The sequence below is a fragment of the Cervus canadensis genome, chromosome 32 (assembly GCF_019320065.1).
Source record: "Cervus canadensis isolate Bull #8, Minnesota chromosome 32, ASM1932006v1, whole genome shotgun sequence".
In the NCBI taxonomy this organism is placed as follows: domain Eukaryota; kingdom Metazoa; phylum Chordata; class Mammalia; order Artiodactyla; family Cervidae; genus Cervus; species Cervus canadensis.
Window position 1 is genome coordinate 8,163,365 of NC_057417.1, and position 21,186 is coordinate 8,184,550.

General features: G+C 44.9%; 2 protein-coding genes across 15 annotated transcripts in view; both read right to left on the bottom strand.

Moving 5' to 3' along the window:
* RBFOX1 (RNA binding fox-1 homolog 1) overlaps window positions 1–21,186 on the bottom strand; it is a 2,068,635-nt gene that overhangs the window by 641,599 nt on the left and 1,405,850 nt on the right. The window lies entirely within an intron of this gene.
* LOC122433061 (zinc finger protein 622-like) lies at window positions 10,229–19,922 on the bottom strand. Its single transcript, XM_043455532.1, has 3 exons — window positions 19,821–19,922; window positions 11,640–11,783; window positions 10,229–10,444 (listed from the first exon to the last, which is right to left on the bottom strand). Exons 1-3 carry the CDS (start codon window positions 19,840–19,842, stop codon window positions 10,317–10,319), a joined length of 294 nt encoding a protein of 97 aa, XP_043311467.1. The 5' UTR covers window positions 19,843–19,922; the 3' UTR covers window positions 10,229–10,316.

The window sequence follows — 21,186 nt, forward strand, 5'->3', positions numbered from 1 at the left end:
TTGGCTAAGACCTTCATCTTCTTCAGTGTATTTTTCCTTTACTCCCTTATCGGAACCAGCACTTCTCCTGCTGGGTTTTATTGTGACTTGACTTGAGCTCTGCTACTGCTGCTGCTGCGAAGTCGCTTTAGTCACGTCCGACTCTGTGCGACCCCATGGACAGCAGCCCACCAGGCTCCTGGTCCACGGGATTCTCTAGGCAAGAATACTGGAGTGGGTTGCCATTTCTTCTCCTCAGGGGTCAGCAAACTTTCTTTGTAAAGAGTCAGTCTTGTTTTAGGGTCTGTTGCCACGATTCAAGTCTCTCACTCTGGCATGAGAGCAGCCAAAGACAAGATGTAACCTAATGAGCAGAGCTGTGTTTCAATAACACTTTATGTACAAAAAAACAGACTACAGGCTAGACTTGACCCATAGGATGTAGTTGCTGATCCCGTTCTGGTGTCTAGTGTCTAGTGTCCAGGGATGGAGGTAGGGGTGGATCTTGGCTTGGGAGCTGGTGTCATGCTGATGGTGGACAGGCTGCTGCCTCATCTTCAAGTAAGGGGGAAGAGCTAACTTTTCATGGGGAGAAGCAGGCCCAGGGGGCTCAAGGGCATTTAGAGATTCCAGAGTTTTAATAGTGCATGAACACAGCTGTCTGCATCTCAAGTCTCAGCATCTCATTTATTCCCAATTAGGGCCTTGACCTTGGCACAGCAGACTTGCTGGGGTTGAAAAATTTAAACTTCTCTGGAGCTCTGTTGACCTTCTAATTAAGTCCAAGGTTGAATGCTGGCATTTTTTTCTGCCTCTGGCTGCAGGAGATGGGAGTCTCTCTATAAACCTCCAAAGCCTTTTGGCTCTCGCAGTTAGCCTTAGATTGGTGATTAATCACTCCAGCCTTTCACTGCTTCCTCTAAGTCATTCTACAACACTCAGCAACAGCCATGTAATTCCACTGTACCTACGATTACCACTTCCCTTGAAACTCAGATGTCCAGATCCTTCACCCTCCTATGCATTCCCTCCTGGCTGTCTCACCACAGTGAGTTTTAACAATTGCAGGGCTACAGAGGGCTGGGGGCTAGCTGTTCTCCACCCACCCCCAGAGATGGTGTTCTCATTGATTGAGGTCAGCTTGCCAACTAAGGTGCAAACATGCATACTACGTCACTTCAGTTGTGCCCAGTTCTTTGAAATCCTATGAACTTAGCCCACCAGGCTCCTCTGTCCATGGGATTCTCCAGGCAAGAATGCTGGAGTCGGTTGCCATGCCCTCCTCCACAGGATCTTCCTGATCCAGGGATCACACTTGCATTTCTTACGTCTCCTGCACTCGCAGACAGGTTCTTTACCACTAGTGCCACCTGGGAAGCCCCATGGTTTTTCCATTAGTCATGTTGAGAGTTGGACCATAAAGAAGGGTGAGCACCAAAGAATTGACACTTTCAAATTGTGGTGCTGGAAAAGACTCTTGAGAGTCACTTGGACTTCAAGGAGATCAAACCAGTCAATCCTAAAGGAATATTCATTGGAAGGACTGTTGCTGAAGCTGAAGCTCCAATACTCTGATCACCCGATGCCAAGAGCCAACTCATTGGAAAAGACCCTGATGCTGGGAAAGATTGAGGGCAAAGGAGAAGGGCATGGCAGAGGATGAGATGGTTAGATAGGATCACTGACTTCATGGACATGAACTTGAGCAAACTCTGGAAGATAGTGAAGGACAGAGAAGCCTGGGGTGCTACAGCCCAGGGGGTCACAGAGCTGGACACGACTTAGCGACTGAACAACAAGCTGGTGACCCAGCTCCAGATCTCACGTAAGAGCTTTCTGGGACCTTTCCTGCCGCATTAGTTTTAGTTATGCTTTCTTGAACAAACTCTGAGATGGAGATTTACATTCAGGACTTTTTTTTTTAACCAGGGAGTGCCTTGGGGATCTTTACCTATAAGGAAGTACGAGAAAAAGGAACCCACAGTGGGAGAAGTTGAACTATGATGCAGTTGCAATGAAGGCCTCAATCCCATGGAGAGCTCTGGAGCTGGGGAAGCTGTCAGAGTTGACCTAATCTAGGCAAGGGGACCAGCCGCTGGATGCAAAAGAGGTGTGGCCTTGGGCAGGGCAGCCTCCTTCTGCTAAGGGCTATTCCCAAACAGGATCAACAGTAAGACATCAGAGGCCAGCTCTCCTGGCATCTGGGGGTGTGAGTGCCTCAGTCTGGAGAGGAGATTAGGCAGCACACCGCAGTATCCACTACAACACATAATTGAATTGTTGAATACGTGTATCCATGGTAACGAAACCAGATAGCCATCCATGAGCCCAGGTTTACTGTCACACACTAGTTACTACGGATCTTGGGAGAAGCCCTAGGTTCAACTAAATGCTGTGATTGTAATTGCTGTCCCTAAAAGAATTCCAGGTAATGAAGGCAATGAAGTATCAGTGGTTTACTGTCCACAGAAACATGAAAGCCCACTTTTGAAGGGTAAAATTACAGGAAAGAAAGAGGGAGGGAGGGAGGGAGGAAAATAAAAGGAGAACAATCAAGTCCTCCCACCTCACTACAGAGGCAATATCTACTGAAATAAACATCGGTAGTTTAAAAAGTTAGTATTTCTGCTCCCTTCCTTTTAACAAACATTTGCTGCATTTTGACATGGTCCAGGAGGGGACATTTTAATACCATGATGCTAAATTCATGACAGGGAAACCTGGCATGCTGCAGTTCATGAGGTTACAAAGAGTTGGACACGACTTAGCAACTAAATAACAACAACAAAGGGATGTCAGTGCCTCAGTTTCCCCCCTTGGATAACTGGGGATATTACCTACCTCCCGTACTTGTTGTGAGAACATGATGGTCTAACACATCTAAAAGTACACACAGCATTATCTGGCACATAATAAGCTCTGTTTCATTGTTATGAATGTTTACATATTACATATTCTTATGTTTATATTGCAGGAAAACTCCTGCATGCTTCAAGATGAATAAAAAGAAGACACTACCAAATTATCCACATAGATGTCCTTCACTGAATTAGAACTAGGAAAGACATCTTGGAAGGGGACTCAGGCTTCAAGCATAAATGATAGAGTAGTTCCCATTTGCTGACAGTTTCATATTCCCATCACCAGTACTAAGAAGAAAGCAAATCTCTTCACAGAAACTAAAATCCCTTGCTTCTATAGAGTCTTATTCTCCACATTTGCAGATGCTGGGTTTAGAAAATGGATGCTCTTGGTCAGGGAAACATATATGAGACACACTACTCCAGGTGAAGATGGTATTTGCTGATGGAATATCAAATATGGTCATTAATAATGAAATATCATGGAGTAACATAATAATGAACTCCTTGGATTTAGAGGTCTTATTCAATAAAATCAAAGTTGTAGATTTCCTTAAGAAACAGGCTTGATGTTTTAGTGTGATTTAGGGCTTTTAATAGATTTGTAGGTCTATGCTAAATGAGCATTCTTTTCCTCCAAAGAAATGCATCATGTTTTCTCAGGAAATAGTTTATAATAAAAGGTTGTTTGAAAGAGTTGAGAAAAAGTTTGATTTTGCTGAGTCGTGTAGTGAGTGTCGAGCCCAGCGTGGAGATACTGGTTTTCCCGTGCTGTCAATTACTGACGTATACACCACAGAGGAGTCACGTGCTACCACCCGGAGCACCCGGGTTCTTATACGTAACCCAGATGGGAGGGAAGAGGTGGGTGGTGGGAATTGACCTGTTTAAACTGTCACCAAAGCCCGAAATTCTGTGACTCAAGCAGCACAGCTGATAGAAGCACAGTGATGAAGAGCAGTAAGACCCTGGCAGCCATGCCTGAGATTCCTGAGCTGTATGATGGGAATGATAATTGCATCTACTTGATAAGAACATTGTAAAAATTAAGTAATATAAATAATGTATGTAAAGCCCTTGCCCTTGAAGCCATATTTTCAGAAAAACTGCACCTAAAGTTGACAAGTGGAAACCAAAATGCCAACTGGGCGAAACATGTGATGGTACAACAGTAAAGTGTGCTAATCACTGTTGTTGTATAAACCCAATGGGGTAAAACAATTTTCTTTCTTTTAAATTCTCACAGCCTCTATGAGTCAGGAATTTGGGGAAATCTCACTGGGCAGTTTTGGGGTGGGATCTGTCATAAGACTGTGGTTAGATGTCAGGGGACGCTCAGTTCCTTGAAGGTCTGACTGGGTGTGATATGCAAGATGCTGACCTTGGATGCTGGCAGTTGGAGTAGGCCGCTGAGTGGAACCTCAGCTGGGACCATCAACCAGAGCACCTACAGTGACCTCTCCACATAACCTGGGCTTTTGTACAGCCTGACCTCCAGGGGAGGTGGGGGTCAGACTTCTTCCGTGGTCAGGGGCCAAGGAAGCAAGGTGGGAGCCAAACTGCATTATGTGATTATCCGTGGAATTGGCAGCATCACGCCCACCGCATTTTATTGGTTATGAGCAAGTCATGGAAGGCCAGCCCAGAATCAGAGGAAGGGGAGGCAGACCCTTCCTCTCCATGGGAGCAGGGTCAAAGAATCCACAGGCATGTTCTAAGGTTGCCAAACAAGGTTAACACAAAAATATTCATTTTCAGTCTCTACTGTCTCTGAAAGGGTTTCTCTGGTGTCTCCACAGGAGACCTGGGTTCGATCCCTGGGTTGGGAAGATCTCCTGGAGGAGGGCATGGCAACCCACTCCAATATTCTTGCCTGGAGAATCCCATGGACAGAGGAGCCTGGTGGGCTACAGCCCATGGGGTCACAAAGAGTCAGACACGAATGAGTGACTAACACGCACACACGGTCTTAAAATAATTTTAAAAAGAGACATATTGGACACATTGACCTGAGCAAGTCCCATAAGATCGTATCATTTTTCTCCTCACTGTCCCCCAATCCTGCATCACAGAACAATCTAGCCCACCTCTGAGAACAAGGGCAAGAGGAAAGAGGAACCCAGCAACTGTCAATTGCATCTCACACACTGTTGCCTTGTGCCAGGTCCCATTAGCATTACCGTGGGGTTTCACTGTTAGATTACAAGCGGGGCAACTGTAACAGAAACTCTAGCACGCAGAGGCTTCAGTTCATCTCACGTAACAGTCCAGCCAGCTTGGGTCAGCGAGGCAGCTCCACTCCGTGATGTCATTTAGAGACCCTGGTTCCTTCCGCACGATCGCTCTGCTGTCTTCTAAGGTGTCAGCCTCACCTACAGGTAAGAGTGGCGACAACTCACCTCCGGGTGGGCAGAGGAAAAACAGTCAGAGTGTGAAAACGCTGCTGGTCTCAAAGTCAGAGATGATCTGCACTTAGATGGAATCCAACCTCTGCTCACAGCCATTGGCCCTAATTTAGTCACAAGACCACAGCTTGCTGCAAGGGAGGCTGGAAAACGCAGTCTGGCTGGGAAGCTCAGGGCCCGGGAAGGAAAGAACACATCTACAGAACAGTCTGCCCCACAAATAATCAAGAAATTATTTTCCTAAAATAATAATCAAGAAATTATTATCCTAACATTGACATGTTTGCAGCATTTAACAAGCTAATCAAATCTTCGTAATCTCCATCAATTTCAGTGGCATAAATAATTCACTTACCAGATACAAATGACTCTAAATTAAATGACAGGTACTCTTCAGTGCACTTTAAAAGTACCTCTAGGACTGCAAGACATTCCCTTGCTAGAATGTCTGCCTGTTGAGTTGGAAACACAGCAATTACCTGGTCTTCTACAAATGAATAACTGTGAATTCTGAATTAATCATGGCCAATGGAATCCTATAGAGTTTTGAAATATCTCAGAGGACAGCAATGAAGAATCCACAAGTGACACAAAAATTGGTTGAAGGCCAAATTCGTTCACATTCCAGGTAAGAAAAAAACGATATTTTCTTTTATGTGGTAACATTTATGTTAACTCTGTGTGCATCGTGTAGGTAACATTAACATACATGTTAAATTTCACGTGTTTCTATATTTAGAACAGTATTCTTTCACACCTGCTATACATCGAAGGGACCTGAATAGATGTTTATAGCCCCACTAAGTGTGCACTTCAGGATGAGACGCTGCTAAACATTCTTTATGAACATGTTACAACATTAAGAACGTTGGACAGGGGCCTCCCTGGTGGTCCAGTAGCTAAGACTCCACGCTCCTAATGCAGGGGACCCAGGTTCAATCCCTGGTCAGGTAACCAGGTGGCTCAGATGGTAAAGTAATTCTCCTGCAATGAGGGAGACCTGGGTTCAATCCCCGGGTTGGGAAGATACCCTGGAGGAGGGCATGCAACCCACTCAAGTGTTCTTGCCTGGAGAATCCCATGAACAGAGGAGCCTGTCGGGCTACAGTCCCTGGGGTCACAGAGTTGGACGTGACTGAGCGGCTAAGCATAGCACACAGGATAGGTAACCAGATCCCACATGCTGCAACGAAAATCACACATGCCACGACTAAGAACGGTGCGGTCAAACAAATACACAAATGAGAACACGGGACCAGGAATCTCTGGCTTCCTTTTGTTGTCTCCCTACCAAAGCTACTAAACTCCCCTATTTTCTCACGTGTGAAACAGAAATGTTACCTACACCTCACAGTGGAGAAACAGAAAATGGCACAGTGAAGCATTTTACACTCCATAAAACAGAAACGCAGTGTCCACAAAGCAGAAAGAGCGCATGGTGCAACCAGTCAGCAGAGCTGCAAGGGACGTGGGTAAAACGCATGGAGAGGGGATGAGATTCCATTCTCTCACTTTTGATCCCAGTCTTGTTATCTCAACCAAAGACAGACAGACCCACTTTCAAGGACCAGCCGATCCTGGGGTTACTCCCAGGACGAAAGAGTCCGCCCAAATCATGGTCAGTCAGCTGCAGCAGCCAGCGCTCACTCAGTTCTGATGCAGAACCGCTGCTAAGATTACTTTGGTATCCGCTGTCAATTTAGACAACTATCTTATAGTCGGTATTAGGAAGTCTTGATGAGAATGAAATAAAAATTTTGGATTTAATAAAAATTTACTTTGGAGTTACTCTGAATATTTAATTTTAAAAATGTGAATAAATAATTGGATAAAGGAAAGCAGTATGTCAACAATACATTTTAAGTAGTGAAATTCAGAGTGACAGAGTGTGAGGTTAAGGATGGGAGCTTTCCCTTAGACTCTAAGCTGGTAATCTGACAGGTTCTGCCTCTTCTGCAATGTGAGCGGCTTAAAACACCAGGTAAAGAACATGTGGCTTTGAAAGGACTGAACTGGGGAGACCTGATGGCAAATGGCTGTGTGGGAATGGGCCAGGAAGCTCCAGGAAGCCCAACTACACAAGGCAGACGGGCACAGCGCACCCAGAGAAAGAGACAAAGGAGAGATTTATAGGGAAATTTAATTATCAGACATGTCCACAGTTTCCTGAACCACAAAAAAGTCCCCTGTCCCAAACAAGCTCATTTCTCATGTTCCTTGTTTTATTTAATTATAGAAGTTGTTCAAATCTTTTTCCCTTGCCTTTGTTCCCAAGTAGAATTTTACTCCAGAAACGCACATAAACTGCATTTTTAAAAGTTGTTAAAATAATGTAGGTAGCAGTATAGTGGATTCCTTCACAAACTTAAGTCAGAACCGGTCTTTTGAAGCCTGGAAGGAGATAACAATAAATAAATGGAGTATTTCAAACTGTCCTCATCGACACTCAAGAGGTAAAAAGGGCTCAAAATTAACAGGGCACCTATACAAATGAGGCACACCATCAGTGCAGGGCTGCTGTGGGACCAGAGGCTAGACAGAAGGAGGCATCAGCTGCCAGGGAAGGGAAGTTCTGTGTGGGGACACAGTATGGATGCCTCCCAGCAATTACATGATGAATTAAGCTTATCGGGTTGAATGAAAAAATACTGAGAGAAAAACAAAACTGACAAGAGATATATAGGACAATATCATGGACAGACTCTCTGTAACCCCAGGGACTTAGCCCCGAGAGGCTCCCCTGTCCATGGGATTCTCTAGGCAAGAATACTGGTGTGGGTTGCCATTTTCTACTCCAAGGGAAATTCTGGACCCAGGAGTCAAACCTGTGTTTCTTGTGTCTCCTGTATTGAAGGTGGACTCTTTACCACTGTGCCACCTGGGAAGGCCACATTCAATTAAGTATAAACTAAAAACATACCCCACGCCAAGCAGTATATAATTTCCCAGGACATAGATTTAAAAATGTTAAACATTGGGGTGCACGTGTCTCTTTCAGATCTGGTTTCCTCGGTGTGTATGCCCAGAAGTGGGATTGCTGGGTCATATGGCAGTTCTATTTCCAGTTTTTTAAGAAATCTCCACACTGTTCTCCATAGCGGCTGTACCAGTTTGCAATACACTGTTTATAATAGCCAGGACATGGAAGCAACCTAGATGCCCATCAGCAGACGAATGGATAAGGAAGCTGTGGTACATATACACCATGGAATATTACTCAGCCGTTAAAAAGAATTCATTTGAACCGGTTCTAATGAGATGGATGAAACTGGAGCCCATTATACAGAGTGAAGTAAGCCAGAAAGATAAAGAACATTACAGCATACTAACACATATATATGGAATTTAGAAAGATGGTAACGATAACCCTATATGCAAAACAGAAAAACAGACACAGATGTACAGAACAGACTTTTGGACTCTGTGGGAGAAGGCGAGGGTGGGATGTTTCGAGAGAACAGCATCGAAACATGTATATTATCTAGGGTGAAACAGATCACCAGCCCAGGTTGGATGCATGAGAGAAGTGCTCGGGCCTGGTGCACTGGGGAGACCCAGAGGGATCGAGTAGAGAGGGAGGTGGGAGGGGGGATCAGGATGGGGAATACATGTAAATCCATGGCTTATTCATGTCAATGTATGACAAAAACCACTACAATACTGTAAAGTAATTAGCCTCCAACTAATAAAAATAAATGAAAAAAAAAAAGTCAAACAGAAGAGGGTGGAGGACTGTTGTGTGACGAAAATGTTAGAATACAGGATGGAATAAAATTAAACCAGGGAGCCCTCCACTGTTGGATAGTGAGCCCTGTACTAATGAAATAAAATCAATTCAATTCTGCATCTAAGATTTAAAGAAACATAAGTGTCGCCATAGCAATCAAGGGCTGGTGAATGTATGGTAAAGGTGTACGATCTCTGGGCATCTCAGAACCCACTCCTGGGAGAGACCACCACGCTGACCAGACACCCTCTTCCTCAGCGGGGCCCCTGCGCCACCCAGCAGAACTTGAAGCACTTAGTCTGTGCCGGGGACTGAGTGACTGATGGGGCCACTGCTGATTAATTAATTACACAACCACCCAGGAGGTAATAAACACCTCACTGTACAGATTTTAAAGATCAAGTCACTTTCCAAAGTCAGAAAGAGAGCTCAGTGGATTTGAACTTCATTCACGTTTACTTTCATTTCCAACAGACCATGGCCTTCCCCCTAAACCACCTCTACTGAGCATCTCTTCAGAGATTGAACCCTGAGATTCTTTTTGTTTCTAAAATGAAAACTCGACATTTTACATTTATTTTCTTCCTGCTCTACAGGGAGCACTGGCTCAGTTAGAAATAAAGAGGGACTTCTTCCCTCGTGATCCCGTGGTTGGGGACCCACCTTGCAGAGTGGGGACTCGAGTTCGATCCCTGCCCGGGGAACTAAGACCCCACATGTTGTGGGGCAGTTAAGCCCCTGCACCGCAACTACTAAAGTTCAGAGCTCCAGAGCCCATGCACAGCAACAAGAGACCCCTCATGACAATGAAGATCCTGCACGCTGCAACTACGACCCAACACAGCCAAAAACAATAAGCAAATTAAAAAGAAAGGACTCTTACAGCCAGCCACTGACATGCTTTTTTACTCCACTTGGATTTAATGAAAGTGCCCAGAGACCGTCCCCACCTCGGGAGCCACAGTACGTTCCAATGAGGGACACTCCACTCTGTTCCCGCAGAAGCTTCAAAGCACCTAATGCGGGTTGCGGCTTCAGGACACAGCAAGGTGTCCCTCTGAACGTTAAGCCAGGCTCAGAGCAGACAAGTCACTCCTGAGTCCCCCATGCTACTCTGACAGCCCTAAACCAGCCCCATGCCGAGACTACACAGCACCTCTCAGGAGCAGGGCAGGGCCTGCGTCCAGCGGAGACAGTACTCACTGGGTGAAAAGATGACCCCTCAACTCTGTCCAAAAAAGACACGCGAGAGCCAATGTGATCCTGACTTTTATTATCAGGTCAGGACTGAGGAAGTACAGGGGAAGTAGCAGCAGAAGGACCGTGGTTCCAGCCCCTGGCTGATCAGAACAGCACCTGGGGCCGGAAGTGCATCTGCCTGGTGGCGTTGTTCTTCATCCCCATCTTCAGCATCCACTTTGACTTCATCCTCTGGACATACTGCATGTCCCGCTGGCGCACCAGAGCTGCTCCTGGGGTTGGGAAGGGTGAGAATGAGGCAAAGGGCTGTGAGCTGTGACCAGAGAAAACCCAACTTGGCAGAGAATCAAAGCTGGTTTCGGGTAAGTGGGCTCTAATATTTAAATAGGAACTATTATCTGACGTCTCCATCCCACGAGCCCTGGGGGGTGACGTGCACCCACCACGTGCACCAGGACTGCTCTCTCTATATACATGCCTCTTCAGTTTTCATCTTCTGGAAAGGTCTAGAAGCCCAAAAGGTGAAGCCCACTCACCAAAGGCACAAAGAAAGGCAGACCATAAACCAAGTCAGACAAGAATTCCTGACAAGACTAAAAGGAAGTCTGTCCACTACATTTAAGTGGCCTCACAGCTCCCAGGTAGTCCCAGTGAGGGAACCCACGTGTATATATAAACACTGAGGCACTGACAATGGACTTCAGTGCCAGCGCCTTCCAGGCTATTGGAAAGCACCTCTCCCCTCTCTCCTGTTTTCAGGGGACTGACATTCTCCTCGAAGATCCAAGCAAAATGAGCTGCACTCAGCAGACATCAGAATAGATTTAAATAATTTCATACAAATGATGTTCCAAAGCTGAACAATTTCAGTAGCTTGCTCTAGCCCTCTGAGACTTACTAAGCTTTCTAAGGAAAAGTTTCAAAACGAAGGATGATAGCCGGCCTTTATTATGTGCATGTACTATGTCATACATGCTTTATGACATTCAACCCGCACAACTCTCTAAGTAGATATTATTAATACCTCCTCCATTTTATCAGTGAGAAAGCAGAAGCTTCGATTAATTAAATTACTCAGACTCTTTATATAAGAACCTATATCAGATAAGTCATGTTTGACTCCACAGCTCAAACTATTGCCTCAAGGACATTATTTAATTCCTCTATATAACCTCCAGAATTTCAACCTTTGATGACTGCTAAGCAATTATTTTTGTAATTATACCTCCTAAAAAAACTTAATGGTTTACAGGCAGTTTTAAAAAGCTACTGTGCTGGGGAATATGAAGCTCTTAAGTCATGGAGCTTTGGGCTTATTGTCATATATATCTCAAGTGGTCATAGGCCAAGAAGGTAAGTTTCCCCCAGAGAGGACCCATAAGGACAGAGTGAAGAGAACAACGTCACCCGAGCCCCTTTGTGTAACTCAAGTTCCTGGGCTGGCCCGGGAGGTCCCCACAGACGTACCTGTGCTGCCAGTCCATCCCAGGGCTCTGTACTGCTGCAGGACCCGGCCCACAGCCTTCTGATTCTTAGCAACCACCACAGCTCTCGACAAGCCAAACCGCTGTTTGTAGTATCTCATCAAGGAGCGATGACCCACCCTGGCACCTGGTTTTCAAAAGAACAGTACTGAAGCACGGAATTGGATCATTTTTCAAAGCAGAGTTACAAAGCAAAGGCTTTCCAAATCACTTTTCACTTTCATCTAGTTGGAAAACACATGTGCCAGGAAAAAAACACTGTTCTACCAGCTGAAGATGAAGCTGTATGTTAACCAATGAGGGAAAGAAGGAAAACCCGAGCAGAGACACTGAGGGACATCCCCTGTGCTCCCAAAGCAGAGGGCCCAGGTTCGATCCCTGGGCAGGGAACTAGATCCCACATGCTGCAACTAAGAGTTCACACGCCACAACTAAAGATCCCGAGTTTGCAACTAAGACCTGGTGTAGCCAAATCAATGAGTAAATAAATATTTATTAAAAAAAAAAAAAAAAGACCCTGGAGGAGGAAATGGCAACCCACTCCAGTATTCTTGCCTGGGAAGTCTCATGGACAGAACAGTCCATGGCATTGCAGAGTCGCACACAACTTAACAACTAAGCAACAACAACACACAACCAGGCAGACTGATTTGGGGAAATACTTCTTGATGGAAATGTGGCATAAAACAGAGAGTGAAGTGACCTAGCAAGATGGAATATAGAGTTTTGTAAGAAATTAAAATATGTGTATAGAATAATAATTGCAAATATTCAACCAATTAAGTCTACCGCTAAAGGAGGAAAAAAAAAACAGCAGAGACATTAAAAAACAGAGATAATGGCAAGTCACTATCAGGTGAAAAATGCAGCATCCGTACTTACAATACGCCTCCAGAGAAATTCACATGGCCGTCCCTACTAATACAGGTAACAGGATCCTAGGAGACAAGCAATTTTAACTTTCTTTCCTAGAAAAAAGACTTAGCACCAATAATGGCCTGATGTTTAGTTCTACAATCCACAGTCCGGGTTTAGAAGAGAAGCCAATCCACTTTTCCTTTGCTAACATTCTCTAATGTGGTGCTTCTCAAACAGGGGTGACTTTATCCTCAGAGGACACTCGCAATGACTGGAGTCACTGCTGGTTGTCACAGGTAGAGGGAAGCTCCCGACGTCCAGCGGGTCGAGGCCACGGATTTGGCCAAACACCCTACAGTGCACAGGACAGCCCCTCCACAAAGAATTATCTGGCCCAAAACGCGCACAGTGCTGAGGTGGAGAAACCCCCACCTACTGCTTTCTAAATGTTGGAAGTTTTTTGAGTAGAAAGACCATGAATGGAATACTATAACTATTATAGATGGCTATATTTGCTTTTAGGATCTAGATTTTTAACCTACTAGAAAAACCCTATCAGGTTATTTTGTGTGAAGCCCCGGTACTTGACAAGCTACCTGGGCAATATTTTGCTCCCTACGCAGATATGAATAAGTGATTACTTCCAAGTGATTGATCTGAAACCAGACTCAGGAGACGACAAAAAAGGAAATTTTCAACTCCAGGATGTTGTGGTCTCTGGATACTAACATGGATGAAAGACGTCTCCCTGGACCCGATTGCTCTAGTGGCGGAAGAGTTAACAAAGCTCCCAGACCACCAGAAGCAAGTGAGACACGGGGATGGAGAAGGCGCGCACTTACATGGAGGCTCTAGCAGGAAAGCCCAGAGTGCTGATGACGACTTTCTATTTATAATGTAGGTCAGGATGCTCTGAGTTTGCAACAATGATTTCCTCAGAATCATTAAATGATAATGCTGCTCATTAGGACTTACTAAATGGATTTATTTACATTCGTAAGCAGCATTTAGAAATACGTATTCTTGAAGGCTGTCTTTTAAAACATGCTTGAAGAGGTCTCGCGAATCAATGCCAAGGTTTCTGACACGGTGTTTAGAGCTCCGCGTGCTGTGGCAGGGACAGGAGCGGGAGCAGAGCTCAGCCTGAAGGCCCTCGCCGAGGACTCCTGACAGAACGCAGCGCGCCTGTCCATAGCAGGTGGGACGCATCGGAGTCAGGCTGCAGCTCCCACCTGCCCGTCTATCTTCTGCCACAGTAATAACTGCTTACAAGACTGTCCACTCCTCATCTAAAATACGATACAAATGAACTTAATAAAACAGAGCAGACTCAGGGACATAGAAAACAAGCTAATGGTTCCTGAAGAGGAAAGGGGGTCAGGGAAGGAGAAATCAGGGCTTTGTATCTGTAGCAGCAGATACAAACTACTATGTGTAAAACAGATAAACAACAATGTCCTACTGTACAGCACAGCGAACTATATTCAATATCCTGTAATAAATTATAATGGAAAAAATTAACAAGCACACACACACATATATATACACGTATGTAAAATGTAGAATCATTTTGCTGTACACCAGAAACTCACACAACAGCATAAATCAACTATACCTCAATTAAAATGAAAAAGACTATCTACTCCTACTTAACAAATAGCCTAACATTTGATATTAGACAGTGAAAAAGAAAGTATCTCTAACAGTAATTTCCCTAAGATTGATTATGTATCTCTTGTGGATTCAGTGGCAGATCTTCTGGCTAGTCAGCAACTAACTGGAGATGTCCTCACACCAACCTGCTCCACTAAGAAGCAGGAAGAGCTAAGGGGGAACTGAGCCGACCAGTCTTGGAAATGAATGCTCACGGCGCCCTCTACTGGATGCTCTATGTCACTGCCTCTGGAATCATCAAGATCACGGCATCTGGTCCCATCACTTCATGGCAAATAGATGCGGAAACAATGGAAACAGTGACAGACTTGTATTTTCTCGGGCTCCAAAATCACTGCAGATGGTGATTGCAGCCATGAAATTCAAAGATGCTTGCTCCTTGGAAGAAAAGCTATGACAAACCTAGACAGCATACTAAAAAGCAGAGATATTACTTTGCAAACAAAAGTCCGTCTAGTCAAAATTATGGTTTTTCCAGCAGTCATGTATGGGGATGTGAGAGTTGGGACTATAAAGAAAGCTGAGCGCCGAAGAATTGATCCTTTTGAACTGTGGTGTTGGAAAAGACTCTTGAGAGTCCCTTGGACTGCAAGGAGATCCAACCAGTCCATCCTAAAGGAGATCAGTCCTGAATATTCATTGGAAAGACTGATGCTGAAGCTGAAACTCCAACATTCTGGCCACCTGATGCAAAGAACTGACTCCTTGGAAGAGACCCTGATGCTGGGAAATACTGAAGGCAGGAGGAGAAGGGGATGACAAAGGATGAGATGGATGGCATCACCAATTCAATGGACATGAGTTTGAGCAAGCTCCAAGATTTGATGATGGACAGGGAGGTCTGGTGTGCTGCAGTCCATGGGATTGCAAAGAGTCAGACATGACTGAGAGACTGAACTGAACTTGACCTGAAGCAACTACAGTCAAGGAATCCCAACTACTTGCTGGTTTTGAAACCAGTTTTACGTAGACTCTACTAAGGGTAGTTGATTAAATATCACTATGCTCTCTAAGCCAAAGCCTTTGACTGTGTGGATCACAATAAACTGTGGAAAATTATGAAAGAGATGGGAATACCTGACCACCTGACCTGCCTCTTGAGAAACCTGTATGCAGGTCAGGAAGCAACAGTTAGAACTGGACAGGGAACAACAGACTGATTCAGAGTACATCAAGGCTGTATATTGTCACCCTGCTTGTTTAACTTATATGCAGAGTACATCATGAGAAACGCTGGGCTGGAGGAAGCACAAGCTGAAATAAGATTGTCGGGAGAAATATCAATAACCTCAGATATGCAGATGACACCACCCTTATGGCAGAAAGTGAAGAGGAACTAAAAAGCTTCTTGTAAAAGAGGAGAGTGAAAAAGTTGGCTTAAAGCTCAACATTCAGAAAACTAAGATCATGGCATCCGGTCCCATCACTTCATGGCAAATAGATGGGGAAACAGTGGCTGACTTTATTTTTCTGGGCTCCAAAATCACTGCAGATGGTGATTGCAGTCATGAAATTAAAAGACGCCTACTCCTTGGAAGGAAAGTTATGACCAACCTAGACAGCATATTGAAAAGCGGAGACATTACTTTGTCAACAAAGGTCCATCTAGTCAAGGCTATGGCTTTTCCAGTAGTCATGTATGGATGTGCGAGTTGGACTGTAAAGAAAGCTGAGCGCCAAAGAATTGATGCTTTTGAACTGTGCTGTTGAAGAAAACTCTTGAGAATCCCTTGGACTACAAGAGATCCAACCAGTCCATCCTAAAGGAAATCAGTCCTGGGTGTTCACTGGAAGGACTGATGTTGAAGCTGAAATTCCAATACTTCGGCCACCTGATGTGAAGAGCTAACTCATTTGGAAAGACCCTGATGCTGGGAAAGATTGAGGGAAGGAGAAGGGGATAACAGAGGATGAGATGGTTAGATGGAATCACTGACTCAATGGACATGGGTTTGGGTGAACTCTGGGAGTTGGTGATGGACAGGGAGGCCTGGCGTGCTGCAGTTCATGGGGTCGCAAAGTCAGACACGACTGAATGACTGAACTGAACTGATGCTCTCCACATTAGAATCCTTCTCAAATCAGCTTCATGCTAACGTCCACACTGACCCAGTCATATAACTGAGCATAATCAGAGGTTTCTGAATGGTGAGTTTGTTCAAAGAAATAACCACGTTATTGAATATACTGCCATAATACCACTGTATGTCTAAATGGTGTTTATTTGAGAGTTCCTATTTCCTTGGTTCATTAAAAAAAACCAAACCAGTATTGAGGGAGAAAACCAATGGACGAGACACTGTCATATCTCATTACAACCAAGACTGACCAGAGGATGACTGGTTTTTTAAAATGAGACAGTAAAAGTATATGTACCTGTAGAGCTGAAAAAAATTTCAGAATATTGCTAGTTTCTGGTTCACTAAGAAAGCCATGTAGTATTGCTATTTAAATGAATACTATTATAAGGTTTCAGAAGTCACTCATCTGTGAAGAAGACCCAGGAAGGCAATGAATGATGTATATTTAGATAGTTCCTTTTCTGGCTCCAGGTCACATGTGCTTTTTAGATACTACATACAGACTCTCCCCAGGAAAAAAAAGAAAAAAAAATACACTTATCCACATGGTCAAAAAAATCTGTGTGGCCACACAGGTTACTTGATGCCGTTATGACCCAGGAAAATGACCCAGGAAGAGACGTGCAGAGCACAGTTACCCCGGGTTGGGGCAGTACCTGGCCGTCGGTGAGGTCTCTCCAGAGGCTGTATAATGTACAGCACTGCCTGGTACTCCAGGACCACCAGGGTCACTCACTACTGCCAAGTCTCCCTCAAGAGCTGCCCTGAAGTCACCATCCAACACTTTAAACCAGCATGACTCGGTATGTGGACCTGCGGCTGTCAGTTAGGAAGTTCATGTTTTAAAAACGCCAAGAGTAGGACTCCCCTGGAAGTCCAGTGGTTAAGATTTTGCCTTCCAATGCAGAGGGTGTGGGTTCGATCCCTGGTTAGGGAGCTAAGATACCACTTGCCACTGATCCAAAATATAAAACAGAAGCAATGTTGTAACAAATTCAATAAAGATTTCTTTAAAAAAAAAAAAGTCCACATAAAAAAATATCTTAAAAATAACTGGACCTACAAGTTAATCTCATGGCCCTTTCTTCTTTGATTGTGTGATGAACAGGCAGAGCAATCTGCCACCTGGGGCTGTAGGCAAATATGATTCTTGGTCCCCGAGGCCACACTGGATCCCAGGATGGCTCCTTCGGCTCTCTTTACCTGCCCTGTGGCAGGCCCAGGGAAGTCACCTTGCTTTAAGTCACCTCCAACCTTCCAGTAACTCAGTCAACAGATGTTTACATGGCTCCCGTGTGTCTGAGGCGCTGTGCTGAGATGAAAGAAACCAGTTTGGTCCTCACAGTAACAGGAACAAAAGGCAAGCGAGTCAAGAAGTATCAAGAAGAGACCCATCACAAAGGCCGTGCGAGCATCACAGGAGCAGAGGAGACTCTCCTCACCTAGGGCGGGAGCTGAGCTCAGCCTCCTGGAGCAGGGAACCCAACTTGAGTCTCAGAGGAAGACAGAGGCAGTGCATGTGCAAAGGCCCAGAAAGAGGGAAACTTCACGTGGGCAGGAAAAGGAAGTGCCCAAAGACACTGGGTGACAAAGTGACCCTGAAGGCCAGGACTCCCCCTGGGAATTCCAGAGGGAAAAGAAAATATAACAGAATGGTGTTTGTTTTAGAAGGAATGTTCTGGTGGTCAAGTGGAAATCAGACTGGAGAAGGCCAGACAGGAAGCTTTCGTGGTAACACAGACAAATGGATAAGAATTAAAAAAAGAAAAAATATTAAAAACCCATATAGGAACTGCAATTAGTCACCATCTGGATTTAGGAGAGGAATAAAGAATCCTGAGAAGACACCCAGTTTTGGCTTTGGCAAACCTGAGGAGACTGGATCACTCCTGGCAATATGTTGTCTAGATAGCTAAGGAGTCTTGAAGCTTCTGAAATTTTAAGTCCAGATGAAAATTTCTCTCAAAATAGGCTATATTCTTAAATAGGATATGCTCACTGTTGAGCAGACTTTTGTGATGAAAAGTGCTAAAGTAAAGTGGCTGCAAAACGAAGCCCACATTCCTAGTGATCCTGCTACAGCCAGACACTGCTGTCAGGGACCAGCTCACTCACTTTCTACTTCACAAAGTCTACTGTGATCTTAGTCTCCCAGGTGGAACTAGTGGTAAAGAACCCTGCTGGGTTCCATAGGGTCCCAAAGAGTCAGACATGACTAAAGTGACTTAGCATGCAAGGAAGGGAAGCCTAATAAAATAAGGGCCCAAGCAAACAGTTTTAGAAAAAGAAGTTATCAAACTTTTTTCTGAGGTTCTGCATTAGTATTTTCACCAGGGAAAGATGAGAATAGGTCCCTTGTGATACACTTAAGCCTGTTTTACTACTGTGTATTGTGCGGGCCACAATATTCTGCTGCATTATAGCTTTCTTACCACTGTAGAGGAGTTATATGCTCAAGACAGGTTCTGCCGGCACTTTCCTCCAACTGGCACTGTATAAAGCTGCCCTTCACCTTAGGAGGTCATTACTCCGGGCTAAGCAGGGCTGTCTGTACCTAAACAGCAACATTCCATGTGGGGAGCAAAGAGCACAAGGTGGCTCCTTCATGGCAGACACGTATCCACTGGCAGCACGGCTGCTCCCGCCCCCACCGTTACAGCAAATCTCCCAGGCAGTGCAGGAAAGGTGGAATGAGCTCTTCGCTGATGAGGTCCACGATCTTAGGCAAATTATCCTCTCTAAGCTTCAGGTGGCTCATATGTCAAAGAAGGACAACAGAATCTAACTCACAGACTTGATCTAAAGATAAAATAATATATCTGCCTGAATATGCTAACCTCCCAGTAAATATATTATTAGGACCTTATTATCTTAGCATTCCATTCCCTGACCTTTTTAAATGTATATTCTCTAACTGCTCCCATTCCTATCAGCTAAGCATAACACTATAAACAATATTTCACACTTCTCATATTCATAGTTTTCCTTCTTTTTTTCATATCTGGGACAAAATTCTACCATTATGAATCCTGTTCCCCAAAGGAGAAGGCAGAAATCAATACTCCAAGCCTCTCCCTGCACCCAGAATATGAACAGGAAGCGTAGGTGCTGTCAATCATTTCCAACCATGCCAGACTAACACATGCAAGTCTGAACAACCATGGAAACAGGAATTAGTTCAAGGAATAAGGGCAAAGTCAAGTTTAACAAGAAAAATCCAGATGGAGCCAAAAAACTAGTTAATAAACAGAATACAAACCATTTATGTATTGAAAATAAAGGAAATGGCCGATTAAAGCATTATAAATCACAACAAAGGAAGGATCACAACAGAGGAAATCACAACAGAGGAAAACACTGATGCAATTTAAACAAAACAGCTAAATCAGAGCTTTGGGGCCCCCCTCAGAGTTTACCTTGTCCAAGGGAACATAAACAAACACGTGAAGTTGTAGGCTCTCTCCCCACAGCATGGAAGGGAAGTGATGGGAACACACTTCTCTGATAATCTCAGTGGCGCGAAGCTACATATTCTGGACAAACACACTTACCAGAAGGGAGAATCAGCTCCATGGTTTCATCGTCATAATCCAGGGTCTTTTCTGAGGGCAGCTCTTCAGCCTCATCCTGTTCCTCACCTTCTTTGTGATCTGGGTAGCTACTCCTGGAACCATGGAATGCATTAGCACACAGACCAAGACCCCAAATCTCACTAAAATACTACAAACCTACTAGATCACTAAAGGGGTGGCGGGTGGGGGTTAACATCTGCAGGGACTACACTGAAAGCTTCTGGAGAGAAATCAATTTGCTAGCATTTTCTCTTTAGTAAAGTAAGCAAACAGTCTATGAGTTCAAATTGGATCCCAGATCTAAAGGTAAAATACAAAACTATAAAAAGTCCTGGAAGACAATATAGGAGAAAACCTGGATGATTTAGGGTTTGGTGATGACTTTTTAGGCACAACACAAAAGGCACTGTTCATGAAAGAAAGAATTGATCAGCTAAACTTCATTCAAATTAAAAACTTCTGCTCTGTGAAAATGGTATCAAGAGAATTAAAATACAAGATGAAGACTTGGAGAAAGTATTGACAGAAGACACAGCTGTTAAGGACTGTTATCCAAATGTAAAAAGAACTCTTAAAACTCAACAGTAAGAAACTAACCCATTTGGCCAAAAATGGGCCAAAGACCTCAACAGACTTCTCACTAAGAAGAAACATATGGGAGGAGCCAAGATGGCGGAGGAGTAGGACGGGGAGACCACTTTCTCTCCTACAAATTCATCAAAAGAATAACTGAATGCAGAGCAAACTTCACAAAACAACTTCTGATCGCTAGCTGAGGTCATCAGGCGCCCAGAAAAGCAGACCATTGTCTTCGAAAGGAGGTAGGACAAAATATAAAAGATAAAAAGTGAGACAAAAGAGCTAAGGACGGAGACCCGTCCCGGGAAGGGAGTCTTAGGCGGCCTTGCTTGGGCTAGGGTCCGGGCCTGAGTGCCCTGAGGACAATCGGAGGGAGCTTCTGTGAGGTGCCAACTTGAACTGTGGGAGACCAAAAGAGAGAGAAAATTAACCGGCCGGAACACACTGCCGGCCGTTCGCAGAACAAAGGGACGGAGAAAGTCCCGAGAAGAGCTCGCAGGCTGCGGACCGGCCCAGCCCCGCCGGAGGCAGGAGGCAGGGGGGAGGGGAAGGTCGCGGTGAGACACAGGGCGCAGGCGACCGGGCGGGCGGGGACTGGGGCTGGGGACGCAGAGGGCGGAAGGCGCGCGCACCCGACTGGCGCCAGCGGAAACTGAGACTGGGTCCGCGGAAGGGAGTGAGTGCGCCACACCTGGGGATAGCGCGCCCACCAAGCCCCTGGCTGCCTGGACCGCTCTGACGGGGAAGGCACAGAGAGCAGGCGCAG